Below are 19798 nucleotides of genomic sequence, written 5' to 3'. Positions count from 1 at the left end.
CGATTGATCCAGACTGCGCTGGAAAAGGGTGAGGTTCCAGAACACTTGTAATACATTGATGACATCATCATGTGGGGTAACACTGCAGAGGAAATTTTTTAGAAAGGGGAGAAGATAATTCAGATGCTCCTGAAGGCTGGTTTTGCCATAAAGCAAAGTAAGGCCAAAGTACCTGCCCAGGAAATTCAGTTTTCAGGAGTAAAATGGTAAAATGGATGTCATCAGATTCCAATGGATGTGGTCAACCAAAGAGCAGCTACATTCCAATCAACCAGCAAGAAGGACACAGGTTTTTCTAGGCACTGTAGATATTTGGGAGTATGAATATTCCAGATTATAGTCAGAGATTGTAAATCCTCTCTATCATGTGACATGGAAGAAGAGCTATTCCAAGTGGAGTGGTTCCTGAACAACAACAAGCTTTTAAACAAATCAGAAGTTGTTCATGCAGTTGCCCTTGGGTCAGTCAGGACAGGATAAAGTGAAAAATGTGCTCTACATTGCAGCCAGGAAGAATGGCCCTTCCTGAAGCCTCTGGTAAAATTACCTGGGAGACTCTAGATGACCCCTGGGGTTCTGGAGGTGGGGGATGCAAAGGATCTGAGGCCTGTTACACTCCAACTGAAAAAGAGATACTGGCAGCTTATGAAGGGGTTCGAGCTGCTTCAGAAATGATTAGCACTGAAGCACAGCTCCTCCTGGCACCCCACCTGCCAGTGCTGGGCTGGATGTTCAAAGGGAAATTCCCTTCCATACAACATGCCACTGATGCTACGTGGAGTAAGTGGGTCATGCTGATCACAAAGCAAGCTCAGATAGGAAACCTCAGTCACTCAGGGATCTTGGAAGTCACCACAAACTGGCCTGAAGGTGAAAATTTTGGATTAGTATCATCAGGAAAGGAGGAGGAGAAGAAGGAGACACATGCTGAGAAGGCCCCACCACATAATCAGCTACCAGAAAATGAAAAGTAATATGGTCTCTTTACTGATGGTTCCTGCTATATCATAGGGATACACTGAAAATGGAAAGCTGCTGTATGGTATCCTACATGGTGAGCTGCAGAGGGTACTGAGGGACAAGGTGGATCAAGTCAGGTTGCAGAGCTGAAAGCCATCCAGCTGGCTTTAGATATTGCTGAATGAGAGAAGTGGCTAGTGCTCTACCTCTACATTGACTCATGGATGGTAGAAAATGCCCTGGGAGGATGGCTGGACTGATGGAGAAAGACCAGTTGGCAGTGCAGAGGGAAACACAGCTGGGCTGCTGAACTGTGGCAAGACATCACTGCCGGAGTAGAGAAGTTGGCTGCAAAAGTGCGTCATGTAGATGCGCATGTACTGAAGAGTCAGGCTACTGAAGAACACTGCAAAAATGGACAGGTGGATTGGCTGCCAAGATTAAAGTGTCTCAGGTGGATCTGGACTGGCAACATAAGGGTGAATTACTTCTGGCTCAGTGGGCCCATGATGCCTTCACATCATCAGGGAAGAGATGCAAGAGACAGTTGGGCTCGTGATCAAGGGGAGGACACTATCTCTAAAGTTATTCATAACTGTGAAATATGCACTGCAGTCAAGCAGACCAAGCAGGTAAAACCTCTGTGAAAGGTGGACAATGACTGAAATATAAATATGGGGAGGCCTGGCAGACTGATTACATCACACTCCCGCAAACCCTCCAAGGCAAGTGCTACGTGCAGGCAATGGTGGAAACAACCACTGGATGGCTGGAGATGTACCCTGTGCATCACACCACTGCCCAGAACACCTTCTTGGGCTTTGGAAAGCAAGTCTTGTGGTGACATGACATTTCAGAAAGAATTGAGTCGGACAACGGACTCATTTCAAAAACAGCCTCATAGACACCTGGGCCAGAGAGCATGGGATTGAGTGGGTATATCATATTACCTACCATGCACCAGCCTCTGGGAAAATTTAATGCTACGATGGACTGTTAAAAACACCACTGAAAGCAATGGGTGGGGAAACTTCCAAATATTGTAATCTACGTTTAGCAAAGGGCATCTGCTTAGGTAACACTGGAGGCTCCATCAGTCAAGCTGGCCTTGCCCAGTCAAAACTTCCCCATATTGTGGAAGAGGATAAAGTTCCTGTGGTGTGTAATGAGGGACCTGTTAGAGACAACAGTTTGTCCTGCCTCAAGCAAAGGCAAACCCGTCTGCGGGACTGCTTTTGCTCAAGGACCTGGGTGTACTTGGTAAGTAATGCAGAGGGGCAGGGAAACACATCGTGGGGGAATTTGATCTTTGGGTGAGAACAGTCTGTAATTTTGAATTCTATACTATTGGTTGCTGAATGACACTCCCACTGCATGCCATAACTACCATGTACAAGGAGGATGGACTGCTCCAGATTTAGCAGTTGTAAGCTCCTGATGCAGCTTGCAACCAGCCAACAGTACACCAGCTGCCCTGAAGGCATTGAGGACGGAGAGAACCCATTTAGTTCTGGACTAAATAAACTCAGCAGACATCTTGGAGGGACAGCCATTGACTATGGAAATGATACCTGTGCTTGTCTATATATATATACATATGTATACAGTTGGAAGGTGTAGGATTTTGCATGGCACAGATCTACAGAATAAGGGGTGTATAATGTTTTGGTTCAGTACAGAGTTAATTTTTTCTCAGTAGCCAGGAGGAGGCAGGGCTAGGACACAGAAGTTATTCTATACCACCTCACCTCATTTTCCTGGGAACAGAGAAAGTGCTCTTTTCCAGGGTCAGAGGAGCACGGCTGGGGTGGGGTCAAGCACCACAGCAAGCATTTTGTGTGTGAATCACTCTCCCTCTTTTGTACACTTTTGTTATCAACATTGTTGTGTTACTGTTCGTTTTATCTCACTGCTGTTTCCAGTAAACCCTTCTTATCTCAACCCCTGATCTTTACCTTTTTTGCCCCCAATTCTTGCTGCAGTGGAAGGAGGAGGAGGATGGGGAAGCAAGTGAGCAGCACGTGGTTTGGAAAGTTTCAGCAGGAGCATATAAGTGGCAAGTAACATCACTAAACCACAACCTGCCCAGAAATGGTTCTATAAAAGGAGACCACACAAAATGGCATTTAATCACTTTCAAAAATAAGGATAGGGGAGATACTTCAATTAGATGCTTTCACTTTGCCTCTGAAACAGGAGCTAGGAAAAATTTGTTAGGTTTTCAAGTGAGAGTTTTTGCTATCTTCCTCAAAGTTCACCTTTATTTGACTGTAATACAAGACACTGAAAAAATTCAATTCACACATGCACATATTAAGTATTTGGCATCTCATCTCTGAACAGAACAACCTCTTCAATAGTCCAAGCAAGCAGGCATTCCATGAAAAGAAATGTCAATGAATCTGCCTATACATTACATCACTATGAATTTATTTTGTCCACTCGGTAAGACAAATTTTTCCAATCACTAAATAACTAACAGCAAATACGTTATAATAAGTCACGGTACACAAACATAATTTTGCTTAATCGACAGTATGCAGCATGTACTTTATTATAATAAAGTCTCACTAGCCACAGAAAATCTGGAATGTTCAATGATAAACTGCAAAGAAACTGAAACTAGAGTGTAAGGATTTCAACTAATCATCTGCAAATTTTATTTGAAACTTGATCCTGCAGCCCTTATTCATAAGATCAGACCTATTGAGTTTATTCACATGAGCTTTGGCTGCAAGATTGGACCTTAAGTACTATCAGGTGCGCTTGTAGCCTATCATCAGATTTTGGGTTATTCATGCAAGAAGCTACCCTTTCAAATGCAGACTACTTAATGCTTCCTTCTTCATTAACTTACATGTCCTCTTCTGCTTCTCTATGCTTTCATTTGTGCTATGTAAATAGCCTCTCTCTTCTCAGTCATCGAAACAAATAATGCTCTTTGCAACCAAGGAGGAAATTAGTAGCAGGTGAACGCTTATTTTTTAAATTATGTTGAGACCAAGCTGTTCTTTAACTTAAAGGAGATCTGGAAAAAAAAAATTCCCATTTTGCTACTTAGCCATCTTAATTATGGGTTGTCACTGTCATAATTCTACATACTTATCCCCCTCAGCCCCCTCAAATATTAAACTTGATGGTTAATCTACTTTATCATGAGCTGGACCTAACACTGTACACATACTTTAAAGTAGTTTATTTAACAGGACTTCCCTGATGACATAAAATTAACTGTATCTTATCATACATGAAACATGAAAGAAATTTCTGACTTAAGTGTTCTGTTTCTTTGGTTTACATATGTGTTCTACATAAATACAAGGTATTGTGCCATGGGGTAACTGTAAAAAACAAGAACAATTCTTCTGCTACCTGCTTATAGACTTCTGCAGGTCAGATAGGCTACAATTCTAGTAAACAGCATAAACTTGAACAGGATCACAGCAGAGACATTTACGTCATGGTCCATATTATAATCTACATATTTACAAATCCTCTTTGAGTTTTGCAAGATATGGGTAGACAAGCAAATTGTCATTACAGTAGAAGTCTCTTGATTAGTGATAGAACTCTCAAAAATATTAATGCCAATGTTAAATGGCCTCCAAGTAATCAACAAATTATAACAATATCTGCCTTCTGATGCTAGGGATACTGTGGTACTATACGACTGAGGAAGAAGAAAGTCAACATGCACTTTTTCATAAAAAATCTCGTTATCAGCACAACCTATGTAACTGGCAAAATTTAAATGAAATCCCAGCAACAGATATTTTCTTTATAATTCCAGCTAATTTCAATGTAATGATCAGGCAGGGGCTGAAGCTGACTGCTGGCAATTTCAGTAGTTATGCTATCAACCGAAACTGCAGTACATATAATAAGCACACATATCTACTTAAAATGCCAGAAAGCATACATCATATGAGTCTAATCTGGAGCTTAACCTTGAATCCAAATCTCCATAACTTGAAGCTAGAAAAAAATCTAAAAATTCAGCCTTGAACTGAAGTGGTATGTCTGCAACAACTGTACTGTTGTCACAAAATTGTTCTCAGTCGTACTTCAAACTTGCCACACGGATTAATCGGCAGTTCGAAGCAGCTGCAACGCTATGTTCTATGCACTTCTGTTGCCATTTTAATTTTTAAAAAGCAAATGGAGAGGCTCTCCACAAAATTCAATGCTGCAATACCAATGACTGAACCAGAATCACAAAATTATGAACAGTTCACTAAATTGTCTATTAGCAACACATATCAAGAGGCCACAAAACAAACTGTGTGCCTGAAATAACCGATCAGTGAATGACGGATAAAGAGATGTAAGGAGTGGAGACGTTGATGAACCATTTTAATTTTTGAAGAATCAATTTCCATACAGCCAGAAAAACGGCAGAACATCACAGATAGTGTATTTACGACTTCTAACAGCAAAAAAAGCATGGAAACCAAATGGAAATTAATGCTCCAAGAAAGACAGAATTAGGCCAGTAACATAAGGCCAGAAAGCACACTCACTTCTTAAAATCAGTAAAACACAGTAAAAGCCACCCATAGCACATATATGTACAGTAAAACAAGGTTCCTTGTGCATAATGTATATAACTTTTAAAAATTAGAAAATCAGCATGCAACAACTGAGTTAACAATGGAAACACTGAATACATAAAACACTTTTGTTCAATAGTACCAATCTAGCTACTTCATCATCACATTGTATGTCCCAAATCTTGAGCCAAAAATGTACACAGAGAACTCCTAAAGCCAAAGGATGATGTTTCAAAGCAAAGGCCTAAGGCAAGATTTTACTACATCACCTTACAAATCATATGAGTTGCTGCTTCTTAAGCTATCACAGTTTGCTAAACACATCTTTCCCCTAGACTACAAAATGGCTAATCAGAGGGTAATATACCACTTCTGTACGATTCAACCACTGCATCACTGATCCCCTAATTTATGGCACAAAAGAAGGTTTTACATATGTGAATAAATGCCAGGGATCATCATCCTCTGTGCTCTCAGGTAACTGTGCCAGAAATAGACAATGAAGCACTTATAAATTTGTGTTGGAAGAACTGTGTAGTACCTAGCACCGAACAGACAATGGACTGAAAGACAAATTATTTTCTTTTCTCCTAAAAACACAAAACAAACAACTTAGAACAATTCTCTCTGTCAATACCTGACCTCAAGCATTCCTTGTCTTTTACCTACCAATATAAACAAAACAAATTTCCAAAGATCATTCAAACCTTCAAATCAGATCACAGATGTAAGACACCCACTCCATGAACACATATACCTACTGGTTAGCCAAAAATCACAAAAAGTCCTTCATACTACTATGTATTGAAGCTGTGCACACACTATTGATATACACTGAAACAGAAATTTGATTAAGTTTCAAAACACACATAGGAAGGTGTGGTGGCATAGGAACATACATGGAAACATACTAATCTTTATAGCTATGTCTTGTCCAACTTACTTATTCGCAAAATGGGGATATTTGAACAAAGCAGTCATACACAAAGGTCTGCACACATAGACCATGGAAGTGTGTTTCCTCTTAGAAGAAATGTGTAGGCAATGTAACAGACAATGCAACAGAACAATCCCTTTTTGGGAAAAATATACAAATTGAAAAGATGTGAGAAGCAGCTGCAGCAGCCCCATCCACTGTCTCCTTCCACAATCAAATGGGATTCCTGCCACAGTTCCTGCAGGAATGAGGAGGAGGAGGTAAAAAGCAAGCCAATCCTTGGTAACCAAGTTCTGGCAGGACAAAACCATGCTGAACAGCTGGGCAGCTCCAGCACATCCAGCAGAGTGCCCAGGCTGACATACAAATAAAACAGAGGGGCTGAGCAAGCAAGCATAGAGCACCAGATCCCCAGAGGGCTGAAACACCTCTCCTGTGAAGACAGGCTGAGAGAGCTGAGGTTGTTCATGCTGGAGAAGAGAAGGCTCTGGGGAAACCTTAGAGCACCTTCCAGAGTAATGGGCTACAAGGGAGCTGGAGAGGGACTTTTGGCAAGAACATGGAGTAATAGGACGAGAGACAATAACTTTAAACCAAAAGGGAGTAGGTTTAGACTAGATGCTAGAAAAAAACTCTTGATTGTGAAGGTGGGGAGGCGCTGGAACAGTTTGCTCAGAGAAGCTGGGGATGCCCCATCCCTGAAAGTGTTTAAGGTCAGGTTGGACAGGGCTTTAAGTAACCTGGTGTAGTAGAAAGTGTCGCTGTCCATGGCGGGGGGTTGGAAGTACGTGACCTCTAAGGTCCCTTCTATAACAACCAGGTAATATAGACATGCCAAAAATAATATTTCACCATTGTTTCTGCATGTCAAAACTTCCTACCAAAAATTCTCTGTCAGATTTCCTGCCAGAAGTCCTCACCAGAGTTTCTTGCTGGAGTTTTCCTGCCAAAAGATCCTGCTATTGTTTACGGTTTTCATAAATCTTCGAACATCTGAACAGGGCTATGTGCCAAGAAACCACATACAACCTCCTCTGAACACTCTAAGAGTTGAGGAAAAATTTTGGAAAATCAGGGAGAGGAGAGAGAGAGAGAGAATCGGTTACCCTAGCCAAGAATCTCCCCCCACCTCCCCCTCACCTTTTCTCTGCCACCACATGCTGCCTGCCTGCCACTGCAGACTGAAACTCTGCCAGCCAGAGAAGAACTGATACCCATGTGCCACATGTGTGAGTTACACCTTATCCTTCTACCCTCACTGAGGGCAGAAAGGTGCCGCTGAGCAAGGATCAGAACCCTGCACGGCCTGAGGCATGGTCAAAGGTAAGTGGCAAAGCCACACATCCCAGCTGCATTCCAGAGAATTAAGGTGCTAAGATACCCCAAACGATTCCAGGACTCTATGAATAAGGTATTTTTCTTCCCAAGGCACCATTATACGCGAACAAGCCTTGCTTTTCTGGAGATGGCTAAACATCTGCTATTGATGGAAAGAAGTGAATTGATTTCTTATTTTGCTTGTACACACAGCTTTTGCTTTACCTATTAAATTCTAACTCAGCTTGCGAATTTTTTCACTTTTAGCCTTCGGACTCTCTCCCTCATCCCACAGTGCGGAGCGAGCGAGCAGCTGTGTGGGGCTGAACTGCCCACAAGGGTAAACTATGAAAACTAGAAAATCTAAGAGACAAAATGGCTAAACATGCATAATCAAGTATATCTTTAAGTAGTCTGAATTACTGCAACAGAAAGACTAAGTGGGAAATAAGTGTGTTTAATCCTTACTAAAACAATAGCACTAATGAAAGTAGACAAGTGTGAGGCAAAGGTAGTTCTTGAGTGATAATTCTAGCAGAAATCAGTGGGCAATATCACATAGTCTCTAAGAAAAAGACTCCAGTTTGTGAACAGAACTCTGCACCTTCTTTCTCCAAAAGCCACTCTGACACAAGCAGCGTTATTACCTCAAGGTCACTGTGCTGAGACTGTTCTTTCTGTAAGGCAGGGAGGTTGTGACAGTGCAAGAAAGATCTCAGCACACAGTTCTGCATCCACTGAGATTAGCTGCCTTTTTTAACAAGTCAGTGCCCTGACTTCTAAAGCAATACAAAAAGCTTAGCATTGAAAAAGTACATTTCACATAGAAAAGTAACTATGGTCAGTTACTTTTACACCTCCAAAAAACCAGGAAATACTAGTAGCATCCAAATATCTAATTCACCAACAAATATTTAATCAATTAATCATTAGATATCTACTTAATCTATCTAGTGGTTCCTGGTACCTCCTAGCAACATGAGAAAATCAACCAACACATTTATCTTCACCTAGAAAGTAAAATGCCACTGTTTTGTACTCCGTTCTTCACCCTGAGGGGGCTAAAGTTAAATACTGCACCGTATAATATTATCTAATTTATGTAATCTAGATTGTATTCTATTCTGAAGATATTCTGAAGCCAAGTAGTCTAAATCACATATTAAGATCTATAACAAACAACAGAAATTACTGTTAAAGCATTAATATTCAATAATCCTGAAATATCTTCTGTTAAATGACTGAAGCCTCACTAAATCTTCATTAACATAAAAGAATCACTCCTACAGGGAAAAAAAACAAAGCCCACAGCACACACACACACACATATATATACACACACACACACATACATACATACACACACAAATTATATACCTCCCCAAGAGCTTCATAGCGCTTTTGGTTCCATCTATGCAAATCTTCGCGATAATTAAACACGAATGGCTCCCCAGTTTTTATGTGTCTTAATTGTCCTTCTGTAAAAGAAACAAAATCATTACATTTAGTATAATTCTTCATTAAAAGTAGGACACATTTCATTGCTGAAAATTTTAAAAGAAGTCTACATCTAAAAATTGGGCTATTATGAATTTATCCACATTTTTGGTTATAGGATTTTTGAAGGAAAACAATTGTATCCTAAAAACAAAATGCATTTCCCTTGTATGGTATATATTCCTAGATAAAGCTAAACAGAAATTATGACAGTGAAATGACACGCATATATGAAATGCAAAACTGCTTTCCAAGAAATATTTATGTCTCAACTGCTACAGATTAACAGTGAAATGCAAACATTAGCAGTTAATATTTGATCTGCAGTACTAATTAGGTGATCAAATTGTAGCTACAAATACACTATTTCAAAACTAACTCCATTATGACAAAATTTGAGTACAAAAGAAGCTGAAAGTAAAGGAAACGTTTACTTTCAAGCTTAACAACTTTCTAAAGTAAACTGAAAAAAAAACATGTCCACAGTTAGGGTAAACATCTTAACTCCTAGGCATAGTGAAATCAAGTAAGAGCTTCTAGATTCAGGGTACACTGAGACTACAACAGCAGAATGAAGCAGAGTGCTTGATCAGAGCAAAACCCCATGCTATTCTTACATTCCAGTGTAACTTCCCAGAGCTGGCCTTTTTTACAGTCAAAGTTAATAGCTCACACAACCACTGATGAAGACATAGACTACATTAAAACAACAATAAAATGGCAACCATGAGGCAGCAAACTGAGGAAAAGAGATATCTTACCAGTAATGTTTCACCTTATCAGACAAAACACAGATTATGATCTCAGATCATCATAAAATTGCAGTTCATCAGAGAAATATTAAAAACAGGGAGAGGTACAAGTAAACTCCTTTGAACACTGAAATGTCTGCATGATGAAACTAAGGTTTCTCAGCAATGTTTCCTCTTGAATAGAGAAAAGTTGCTTAGTTCACATCCTTTCAGAACGTTTACACTTTGATTTTGATGTTTTGAGTAAAATATTTAAGATCTGATATCTATAATAGTTATGCCTGTCTGCTGATCTAACTTCTTTCCCAGATCTGCCTTACCTCACATACTAGACACTGAATAAGTATTTCTTCACAGCTTCCTGTCCCTGTGTCAGGTCCAAATATCCTCCTCCTCATATTTTCATCATAACTTTACTTTCAGCTGTTCCTTCTCAGCTAGTTACTCTTCAAATACACCATTCAATAGTACATGAATTGCCTCTCTCAGCAAGTAAAGTGGAACAACTATCTGGCATATTTTTTCTTTGGCTTTCTGGAACCCTGGTCTTCTTCAGATTTAAATAATCTGATAAAAATCTTCTGTACTTTTCCATCATAAAAAGAAGCATGATTATGACATAAGAGTACATGACTGAATATTTGAATTAAACGTAAAAAGGCAAAATTAAGACCTTTTTGCTTTGCTGACCTGTAGCATATATAATAGGTTTTCCTCCATTCTATGGAAATCACTCAGGCTGTGAGGTTAGTGATGAAATATTCAGTAACATAATTCATTCCCCAAAATTCAAATTTCAGCCCTTTTTATCAACCACATATGAACCACTAATTCTGAAGTCAGTAAGAAAGACAGTAGACACTGTGCAGATCTAAAAATAAGGAGCTGAAAAGTGACAGAGCTGAACCTCTTCCATCAAAGAAAGAGCATCACTTTCATGACACTTTTAGTCTCTAAGTACGTTCCTGTGAAAGCCATCAGGGTATTAAAAAGCTAAGTGTTGCATAAATGACTATCATTTAAAGGAAAGCTCTTTTTTTTTTTCTTTGAAAGTGGAAGATGTAAGGCAGATTTAGAAACTAAAGTTCCTCTGTTCACAGAACAGGCACTGAAAAGAAGTAGAATTGTAAACATTCCCACTTGTCCTACGGGTTTTAAACAATCTTGAAAGAGCCATTTTCCGGAGTCTAGTTTTACTTTAGCTTAGGATTTTAAAATGCGTACACCAATTTATAAATACTAGTAATTCATTTAACATACAGATTGTGCTAGCTGGAAGTACTTGTAGTCATCACACACTTGGCTGCAATGCAAAATCATGACCACACCAGAAGAGACAGTCTATCACATTACTCATCCTTCCATCAATATAAATAGGCATTTTTCTATCGATATTAATGAAATAGCCAGGACAAATTATTGTCCTAATAACAACTTCGCATCCATAAAAATAAATAAAACATTTCTTAAATGAGTGACCATTCTTTAATTTTGCTTTTTAAATGCTGATGCTACGTGAATTACTTTCAGAATTTTGTATCACCACTTCTGTAACAGAATACAGAAAGTCATAAAGTAGGCACAGTACACATCTACAACACTGTATAAAATGATGGATTTTTGTGATAATTTTATGAAATAAAAATTTAGTACTTAGCTAGATTTACAAGTCTATCAGCCCTAAAGTTTAAAATTTTATTCTTAACAGAAAAGTGTGAAATTCTAATAGAGACTTATAAGGTAAAATTCAAGTTCTGATAACCTCTCAACATTATTCTAAGTATAATCTTTACAAAGTATATATGACTTACTTTCATTAAAAATGTACTCAAATCCTTCCAGAGTATCAGGGAATTCAAGTGGTGGTTCATCTTTTTTCATCAGTTCATCCAAGTCTATTCTAGACAATAAATCTAAAAAAGGAAAAAAATTATATAATGCATGCTATGCTTTTTTTGTTTCACTATTAACACTGACAAAACGTGTTTGTTCAGATTTGTAGAAGGGCAGAACAATATTCCAATATTACTTAACATAGGACACTGTTATGGGAAATCCTGTTCCAGATTCAGAAGCTGAACCTCATTGGCAGTATATGCCATTATTTATTTATTTATTCATTTACCCACCTATCTATTTGTGATGTTGATCAAAAATGTTTAGAGACATAAAAGTCACCAAAGATATAGTGATTTGTTTCAATGATTCATTACCTCAATGTTAGAAATGTCTGGCATGCATGTACATAAATTCATAAAACCATATAATCATAAAATCATACCGCATTTATGTTTTAACCTAAACTTATCTAGTTTCAATATCAAACCATTGATAAAGTTCTGTTTGCCTTCTTGAGGAGGTCAGATTATCTGATGTACACCATCTCATGGGCATTTACCAGCTGTGTGACCATCCCTTCCTCTGATACCCAAATAGACTATTATATCTGAGTCCTTCTCTCAACCACCCTCCTTAAATAGCTCTCGAGGTAGAGAAAACTCTCATCCATGTCATTGCAAGCCATGACATACACATCCTTTTCAGATCAGGGTTGCATAATCTAGTTCAGCCTGCAGTCACTAATGCAAGAACGCTAAAGTAATCATAATCTACATTCTTTACCCTAGAATTAAGGATTTTCATTTAACACAGGTAAGCATATTGGGACATGTTTTGCTCATGTCACTACCAAACAATTACTGCATACACACATAATAGTGTACAATCATCTCTCCTCTTCTCATTGCTTATCACCCACACAGCCCAGCACTATCCTATATGACTTTCTGATTAATAATCAAAAAATCATTAAGAAACAATTCTGCAGGATCCCACCAAAATATCGTTTCCTACTTCCTCGTAGATGAATTTGAAGACCACACACATTCTGTTCAGGAGTGCTACACTGGCTTTGAACCATAACTGTTTCATAAATCAAGGTACCATGTATTACCAAGAAAATGCATTAAGTATTTTAAGTATACTGAGTTATTATCTTTACCATCCAAAGCTGTAGCTCAAAGAAAAGAAAACAGTTTGAAAAGGCTCATTTTCTTTAAGCTTGGTTTGGCATTAACTGTTTCCACCCTTTCATTAATTAAAATAATTATTTTTGTAGGTTAGTACCATTATTTTTGCTTAGTCTTATTGTTCGTAGGTTACCCACATTATCTAAGCGTAATATTGATACCTTCAGCCCTTTGAAATTTCTATTGTTCAAAATGTTTGAAGTGTACTGAAAATTGTCTTCAATATTCTTGAAGTTCCTTGACCTTCTCTTTTTATAACTCTTCCAGTTCACCTGACAGTCATTCCAGTGTCCATATGACTGTCTCCAGCTCTTTCTTCTGCAAGTGATTTCAGTGGGCAAAGCTGGAGGACCAAAGGCCATCTGGTATGGCCGCTGGAATTCAACATCTCTCCAAAAAATATTATGCTGTCTGAGCATCTCTGTGGTATCTAAATGTCCATATAACATCAGATGTTGACTGGATGATTTCTAAATCTGTCTTTCTCCACCACAACTCACTTTTACATCACATCTATTTAACAGCAAGTCCCATGAAATTCAATTTACATAAGCAATCATATGTTTGTTCTCATGCATTGTCCTTTGAAAGTTCTGTGGGAACTGCTTTGGTTCTCAACCAAATGACAGGAGAAAGAAAATAATTTTGTCAAAGAAGTCTTTCACAACAGGATGTAAAAAACATTCCCTTTCTTCTTCTGTACTTTCACAATACCAAGGCAGCAAATAGTCTTTCTCTCCTTGGTGAGGAGAATCCTGTCACACCACACCTCTAGAATTTAGTTTCACTGAAGTTTTCATGTCTTCTTACTGTGACTTTATTTGGAAATGTTTACACAGAAGTGTCACTTACTATACAATAAAATAGCCATCTCCTGAGTAGCAAGGACAATAGTATATGAAAGCTTATCTGCAGTATGCACAGCTTGTCATGATTTATAGCTTCCATCAGAGTCACTGAGGAAGACTGCACTTGGTCTGTCCTGCAACCACTGACACAGTCACTTTCTTCCTATGCAACTTTTCAATTAGCTAAAGTGTTCTAACAACTTCGAGATTCTTTCAAGATCTGATCCACCACTCTCACTTAAGATCTTAGACTTTACAACTCAAATTGAGACAGTTCAACAGAGCTGAAAATTGAGTGATCTGCAGGAGACCTTCACAGCCCAACGGGAGATCACTGGATCACATCAATGACACTAATCCTTAATGAAGATCAAATCAATGACAAGTATAAGATGGGAGTTTTACTTTTCCAAACATGAACTATAACTTCCTCAAAATATACTAATCTGACAGAATTAGTACAAGGTTTTATAAAAGTACTACATAGGTTTTCATCAAACATTTCACAAAAACGCAGCAACTGAAGAAACATCATCTCTCATCACACAGAATATAAATTTCTAATAATGCTTTGGCAGAAATCCAGGATGAACACTGGAGTTGCAAACTATATTCTTTTTTCTCCTTTGGAAGACAATTTAGAGTCCAAATGTGTGATGCAAGCACTTCAAACCCAATGTTTGGTTAGCTTACCTGAAGGTCTAACCAACTCCACGGTACTTCCGAAATTGAAAACCACTATTTAAATTATCATTTATGTAAGATTTTTTCCCCCTAAGTCACTTAGGTCCATTTATTTTTTAAAACATAAAATACAAAGGGAAGTGTATAAAACCAGTATGGAAATCAATGTCCTGAGAACCTTTTTGCTGTTAACATTCCAGTCCAAGAGACTTTTAAAAGCTGTAATATGATTGTATAACTATAAAACAAAAGCGTCATATAAATTAAATGAAAACTCCCAAAAACTAAGAACACAAAAGCACTAGACAACTTTCTCAAAGGATAATTATGTAAATTTAAAAAATTAATGGATATTGTATTCTGTTAACTCCTTACCCCAGATAATTATATTTTATATCATCTTATGAAAATACTGATAATGGACATACCATTAGATAATAAGCATTAGCACACGTGGACTAATAGTCTCTTCCAGTACTGTAATTCCCAAGCTTTAACCCACACCTATAACAAATTATTTTCCTTTCCTTAATAATCATTTCTGAAATGTCAATATATGTAAAAAAGAGATTCATACCCTTTAATGCAGTGGTCTTCTCTTTTTCATCTGGCCCTCCTTGCTGGAGCTGAGCCATCACTACCCAAAATGTCAACAGATTTAAAATACTGAAGTAAATGCAGCTAATCCTCAAAAGACAATCTGAAAAAGAACAAGATTTGGATATTAAATTTATCTCATCCTCTACTGTTTACATCACAAAAACCCCCAGAATTTGCTCTGAAAGTAAAATCTGTCAGAGTATTATAAACCCCAGGTTTGGTCAAAGATTGAAGTTCACAAGAATGAACAATAACCTCTCCCTAATCCTAAAGGTACTTCTACCTAACCAATATATCTTTCTTTGTGATTCTAATGTAGCGTCAGTAAAGGAGAAGTCTCTAGAAAAGCACAACACTTTTAAGTTCAAAGTAGAAGATACAAGAAAAACCACAACATAATCAATAGAACTTTCACAATCTTTAGAGATTTTCTTCACAATTAACTCCACTTTGATGTTCTTATTGCACTATATAGTTTTGTTTAAAACTGACACAGTTTTAAACCACTGCAATTTCTACAATACTTCATTGGTATTGGTATCAAAAATCAGGATTGAAATGTATAGAGCTATAGAACAAACTTGAGTGTATTCAAGATAAGAATTTACATACAAAATCCGATTCTAAATTTCTCCTGTCGCACAGAGGGCAACGCAGACATTCAAGTCCATAGTCTCTTTCATCTCGAAACTGACACCGAGGGAGTGAACTACCACATCACAATTACTGCTTTTTCCTTCTCAATAAAAAGACCTCTGTGCACTGAATTCTTTTTCCCTTCATCTTTTTTTGGTTCTTTATCTGTCAGTCATTACCAATTTGTTTTATTCTTCTTCCCCATATTCTTTTCATAGATGAGCTTGCATGAACTCTATCTCTGTAGCAATTTGCCAAAAAAAGAGTAATAGCATTCACCAACTCTGCTACTGGCTTCCTAATACCCATAAGAAAAAACCTCAAAATGGTTTCTTTAAAGTAACAGCAGTACACTGTAAGGAGAGTAGGAAAAAAAATAAATTTAGCATAATAAAGACTATTTTTCTACCATCTTTAGAGAAAACCTGTTACATTAAAAACTTAGATTAAGGAATAATATAGCAATTTAAGAAGGTGATATATATTAACTAAGGAGACAGTTTGAGGGGTTCTTTTGGTTTGTTTTTTTTTTAAACTTGGGGGCCTAGAAAGTCCAATAATCAATTGATTTTACAAGTTAGAACTATGGCAGACTTTGACATCTTCCTTTGTAGAAGGTTGTTCAGACTAAGTTGATGGGAAATGGCAGTATATTACTAAAGCCTTTTAAAGACACAACTCTATAAGGAAAGGTCTGTTTAGATTGTGTACTTTGCAAATTATGACAGTACTTATCATGATTTAGTTAAAATGTTCATCTTTTGGCTAAGGCTTTAATCATGTTAGCACTCATTACAAAGGCAATCACAAAAATAACAGCAAAACCACTGAGATGTTATTGTACATTTTCTAACATATAATGTTGTCAATATAAATATTAAAATGACTCAAATGTTAATTCACAGTGGATGGTATTGAACACTCTTCTCAGATGCTTCCAAACAGTCCACTGACAAAAGATTACCAAACACAAAATCCTGTCCATCGTGTTTGTACATTTGCAGCACAAACCCCTGTACGTTCCAGTAAATCATACAGAAAAGAAACTGATTTCAGTTAAAATTACTAGAAGTGCTAGAAAATGGTGACAGTGTTTTGTGACAGTCTAGATTACAATTATTCTAGTCATAGAAATTGTGTGGTTCTCCCCACACAAGATTTGAAAATTCATTATTTGGTATAAGTAACTTAATGCAGTTAACAAAATACATACAGGTGCTCAAAGATTTGATGTTACCCAAGGGAAGAAACATAAAATCTATCTGAACAGATTTACCTTGGAAAATTAGACTCCAGATAAATCAGATAAATCAAGGCAGAGACCAGGAATCCTTGGCATTCTTGTCTCTACCATGATACCCTTCTTCTTCCTTTAACAGACGAAGACCCTGCCACTGAGTAGATAACTGAACAGGTTTAGTTGCCAAGCTAGAAGCACCAAAATAAATAAATCTGATTTTAGCTTTGAGAGGGAGAATTTACAGTTCTTTTTGACAAAGTAAAAAACCTGTTACTTAGTATCATAATGAGGATGGAATTAGCATACAGTATGTTATGCATAGTTTCTGTGAATACAGTGGGTTTTTTAATCCCTCGCTGATATTTGTTTAAATGACAAACAGAAGAAATTAGATGAGAGGGTAGGACTTTTATTCTTTGACAGAGAGGTGCCAAATCCTTTATAGTCTGACAGTACAAAAACTAACAGTAGGAAAATCATAAAGCTCTCTGAATGGCTGCATATAGGCAAATGCAGGAACTGTAGTTTATTCTGGGCATCAATTTCTACCCCCAGTGATCTTCAACTGCCATTGACCATTCTGCGTAATTCCCAAATTCCATCATCGTGTTTCTTATAATAAATACTAACTTTAAATGTGTTATTCTGTACAATTACTTACATAATTCTTTTAAAAACATCTTTCTGTGATTTATTTTGCATTAGCTACACATAGCAAGCATACTTCCTCAAACACAAATTACTATTTCACCTGAAGAAATACTTACAGTAAATAAGTTCCCATATCTTGTTAGATCTTTGCATTCTACTAAATGGTGGTGGAAGTGGCTGATAAAGTACATGACTGCAGTCTACACTAAAGGTTGTTTTATTTAAACAGCAACTACCTTCCACTGTTATTTACCCCATAAGTGCAAATAGCAGAGGAGTTATATGCATTAGCAATATGTGCCAGCAACTCAGTTATTTACATAAGGTAGAGTCAACACAATTCCACGCAGTGAAATTTTAATTGTTTCAGTTTAACTTCCTTGAAATGCTGGAAATGACCTTCATAAACCTACTCACAAGCAAACAAAAATGTCAAAATAATAGAAAAAGAGGCAGCAGAACCTCAACACAGCCTCTGTGAAGTTTAAAATATGACATATCAACCAAACACAAGGTTCAAAATGGTCATCAAGAATTCTTCCGCAGTAGCTACAGCTTTGAATATTCCTACTTTTCTTCTCTGGGATGGAGTTAGTTTTCTTCATAGTAGCTTGTATGGGGCTAGGGTTTGGATTTGTACTGAAAACAGCATCAATAACACTGCTGAACAGCATTCACACAGCAACAAGGTTTTTTGTGTTTCACATACTGCCCTGCCAGCCAGCAGGCTGGGGAAGCACAAGAAGGTGGGAAGGGACACATCCAGAACAGCTGAACCATATGACATCACACTCAGCAATAAAAACTTGGAAAAGAAGAAATGGGGGACGTGCAAATTGGTGGGTTTTGTCTTCCCAAGTTGCTGTTACACATGATGAAGCTGTGCTTTCATGGAGATGGCTGAATATCTGCAATTCCTTATTTTGCTTTGCTTGTGTGCACAGCTTTTGCTTTTCTTATAATAAAGCTGTCTTTATCTCAACCCACAAGCTTTCTCACTTTTACCCTCTAGTTCCTTCTCCGATCCCACTGTGTGGAGAGTGAGATAAGTGGCTGGGGGAAGGACCTGACTGCCTACATTGGCTAATCCACAACAACACAGAATACAATACTTCCTTAAATATGTGCAGAGGACCCTACTTCTGCTGAGGCAGATAGATAGTTATCTAACGAATCAGGCCATCAACTCTGGGGACACAAGAAGACATCCTGCAATGAAGGCAGGAGAATGCTGCCCAGAGAATTCTGTTCCGAGAAGGAATTTGCAGGTGAATATTACCCAACCCCTAAAAAATAAAATGTTTTCAGATAACCTCTTTTTGTGTATTTCTCATTTTCTGGGCATTCAGCTCAACTGATTTCCTTCAATGCTCAGAACTATGGACCACTGGATTCCTGTTTTAAGAACTCTGAAGAAATTCCCTAGTTTTCCCAATCTCAGCACCCAATGTATGTACATTGAAGAGTAGGACATTTATTTCAAGATGCCTTTACCTCTAAACCGTCAAAAAGAATCCTTCATAAACAGAAGATACTAGGGAAAATACAAGGAATTAATGTTTATGGAGAACTAACACCCTGCAATTGAAGCCTCAGGAAAAACCCACCTAACGTGTAATAGCGCTATATTCAGTGGACGATTTACTTCCATTAGTGCGTGGTGTTATATCTCAGCTAACGAGCACAAAAAGAAATGTCGAAGCAATAAAATCATTCAGAAAACAGTGGTGTGAAATGCTCTTTAATTACGGAGTCAGATTTTCCTGTCAGTCTACGTTACAAGGATAAGCCACGAGGACTTGGTACAGTATTACTTCTTAACATAAGTGAAATTTCCCTGTGACAGTTTATAAGAAAACTTAATTTGGATGAAACGAAGATGGTTGCAATAGACTGCTGGTTTCAATAGGATTTTGACTTGAAAGATGGAGTGGAAAAGACCTACTCTCACTAACCTCATCTGTGTACATATTAAGCAGTTACAGGATAAAGACAGAATTTCTACTCTTTTTTAACATCATCTTCTCTTAAGCAAACCCTGAGTCAGCTGTGAGAGAAAAATGCCTCTGAACACAGAAAAACCAGAAGACTATTTAA

At 37.7% G+C, this 19798-nt stretch overlaps 1 protein-coding gene across 3 annotated transcripts in view; it reads right to left on the bottom strand.

Annotated features, from left to right (window-relative positions):
- Nucleotides 1-15274, bottom strand: part of FAM172A (family with sequence similarity 172 member A) — a 254120-nt gene extending 238846 nt beyond the window's left edge. For all 3 annotated transcript variants that reach the window (XM_051789283.1, XM_051789285.1, XM_051789284.1), the window contains exons 1-3: nucleotides 15152-15274; nucleotides 11825-11926; nucleotides 9142-9242 (exon numbers count right to left, since the gene is read on the bottom strand). In XM_051789283.1, the coding sequence (XP_051645243.1) occupies nucleotides 9142-9242; nucleotides 11825-11926; nucleotides 15152-15209 (261 nt within the window). In that variant the 5' untranslated portion in view covers nucleotides 15210-15274. The remainder of the gene's footprint in view (nucleotides 1-9141; nucleotides 9243-11824; nucleotides 11927-15151) is intronic.
- Between the last annotated feature and the right edge of the window lie 4524 nt (nucleotides 15275-19798).

The sequence above is a fragment of the Manacus candei genome, unplaced genomic scaffold, assembly GCF_025592945.1.
Source record: "Manacus candei isolate 608988 ecotype Guabito, Panama unplaced genomic scaffold, ASM2559294v1 h1tg000027l, whole genome shotgun sequence".
NCBI lineage: Eukaryota > Metazoa > Chordata > Aves > Passeriformes > Pipridae > Manacus > Manacus candei.
The sequence above is the reverse complement of the archived record's forward strand: the minus strand, read 5'-3'. Positions and strand labels throughout refer to the sequence as shown.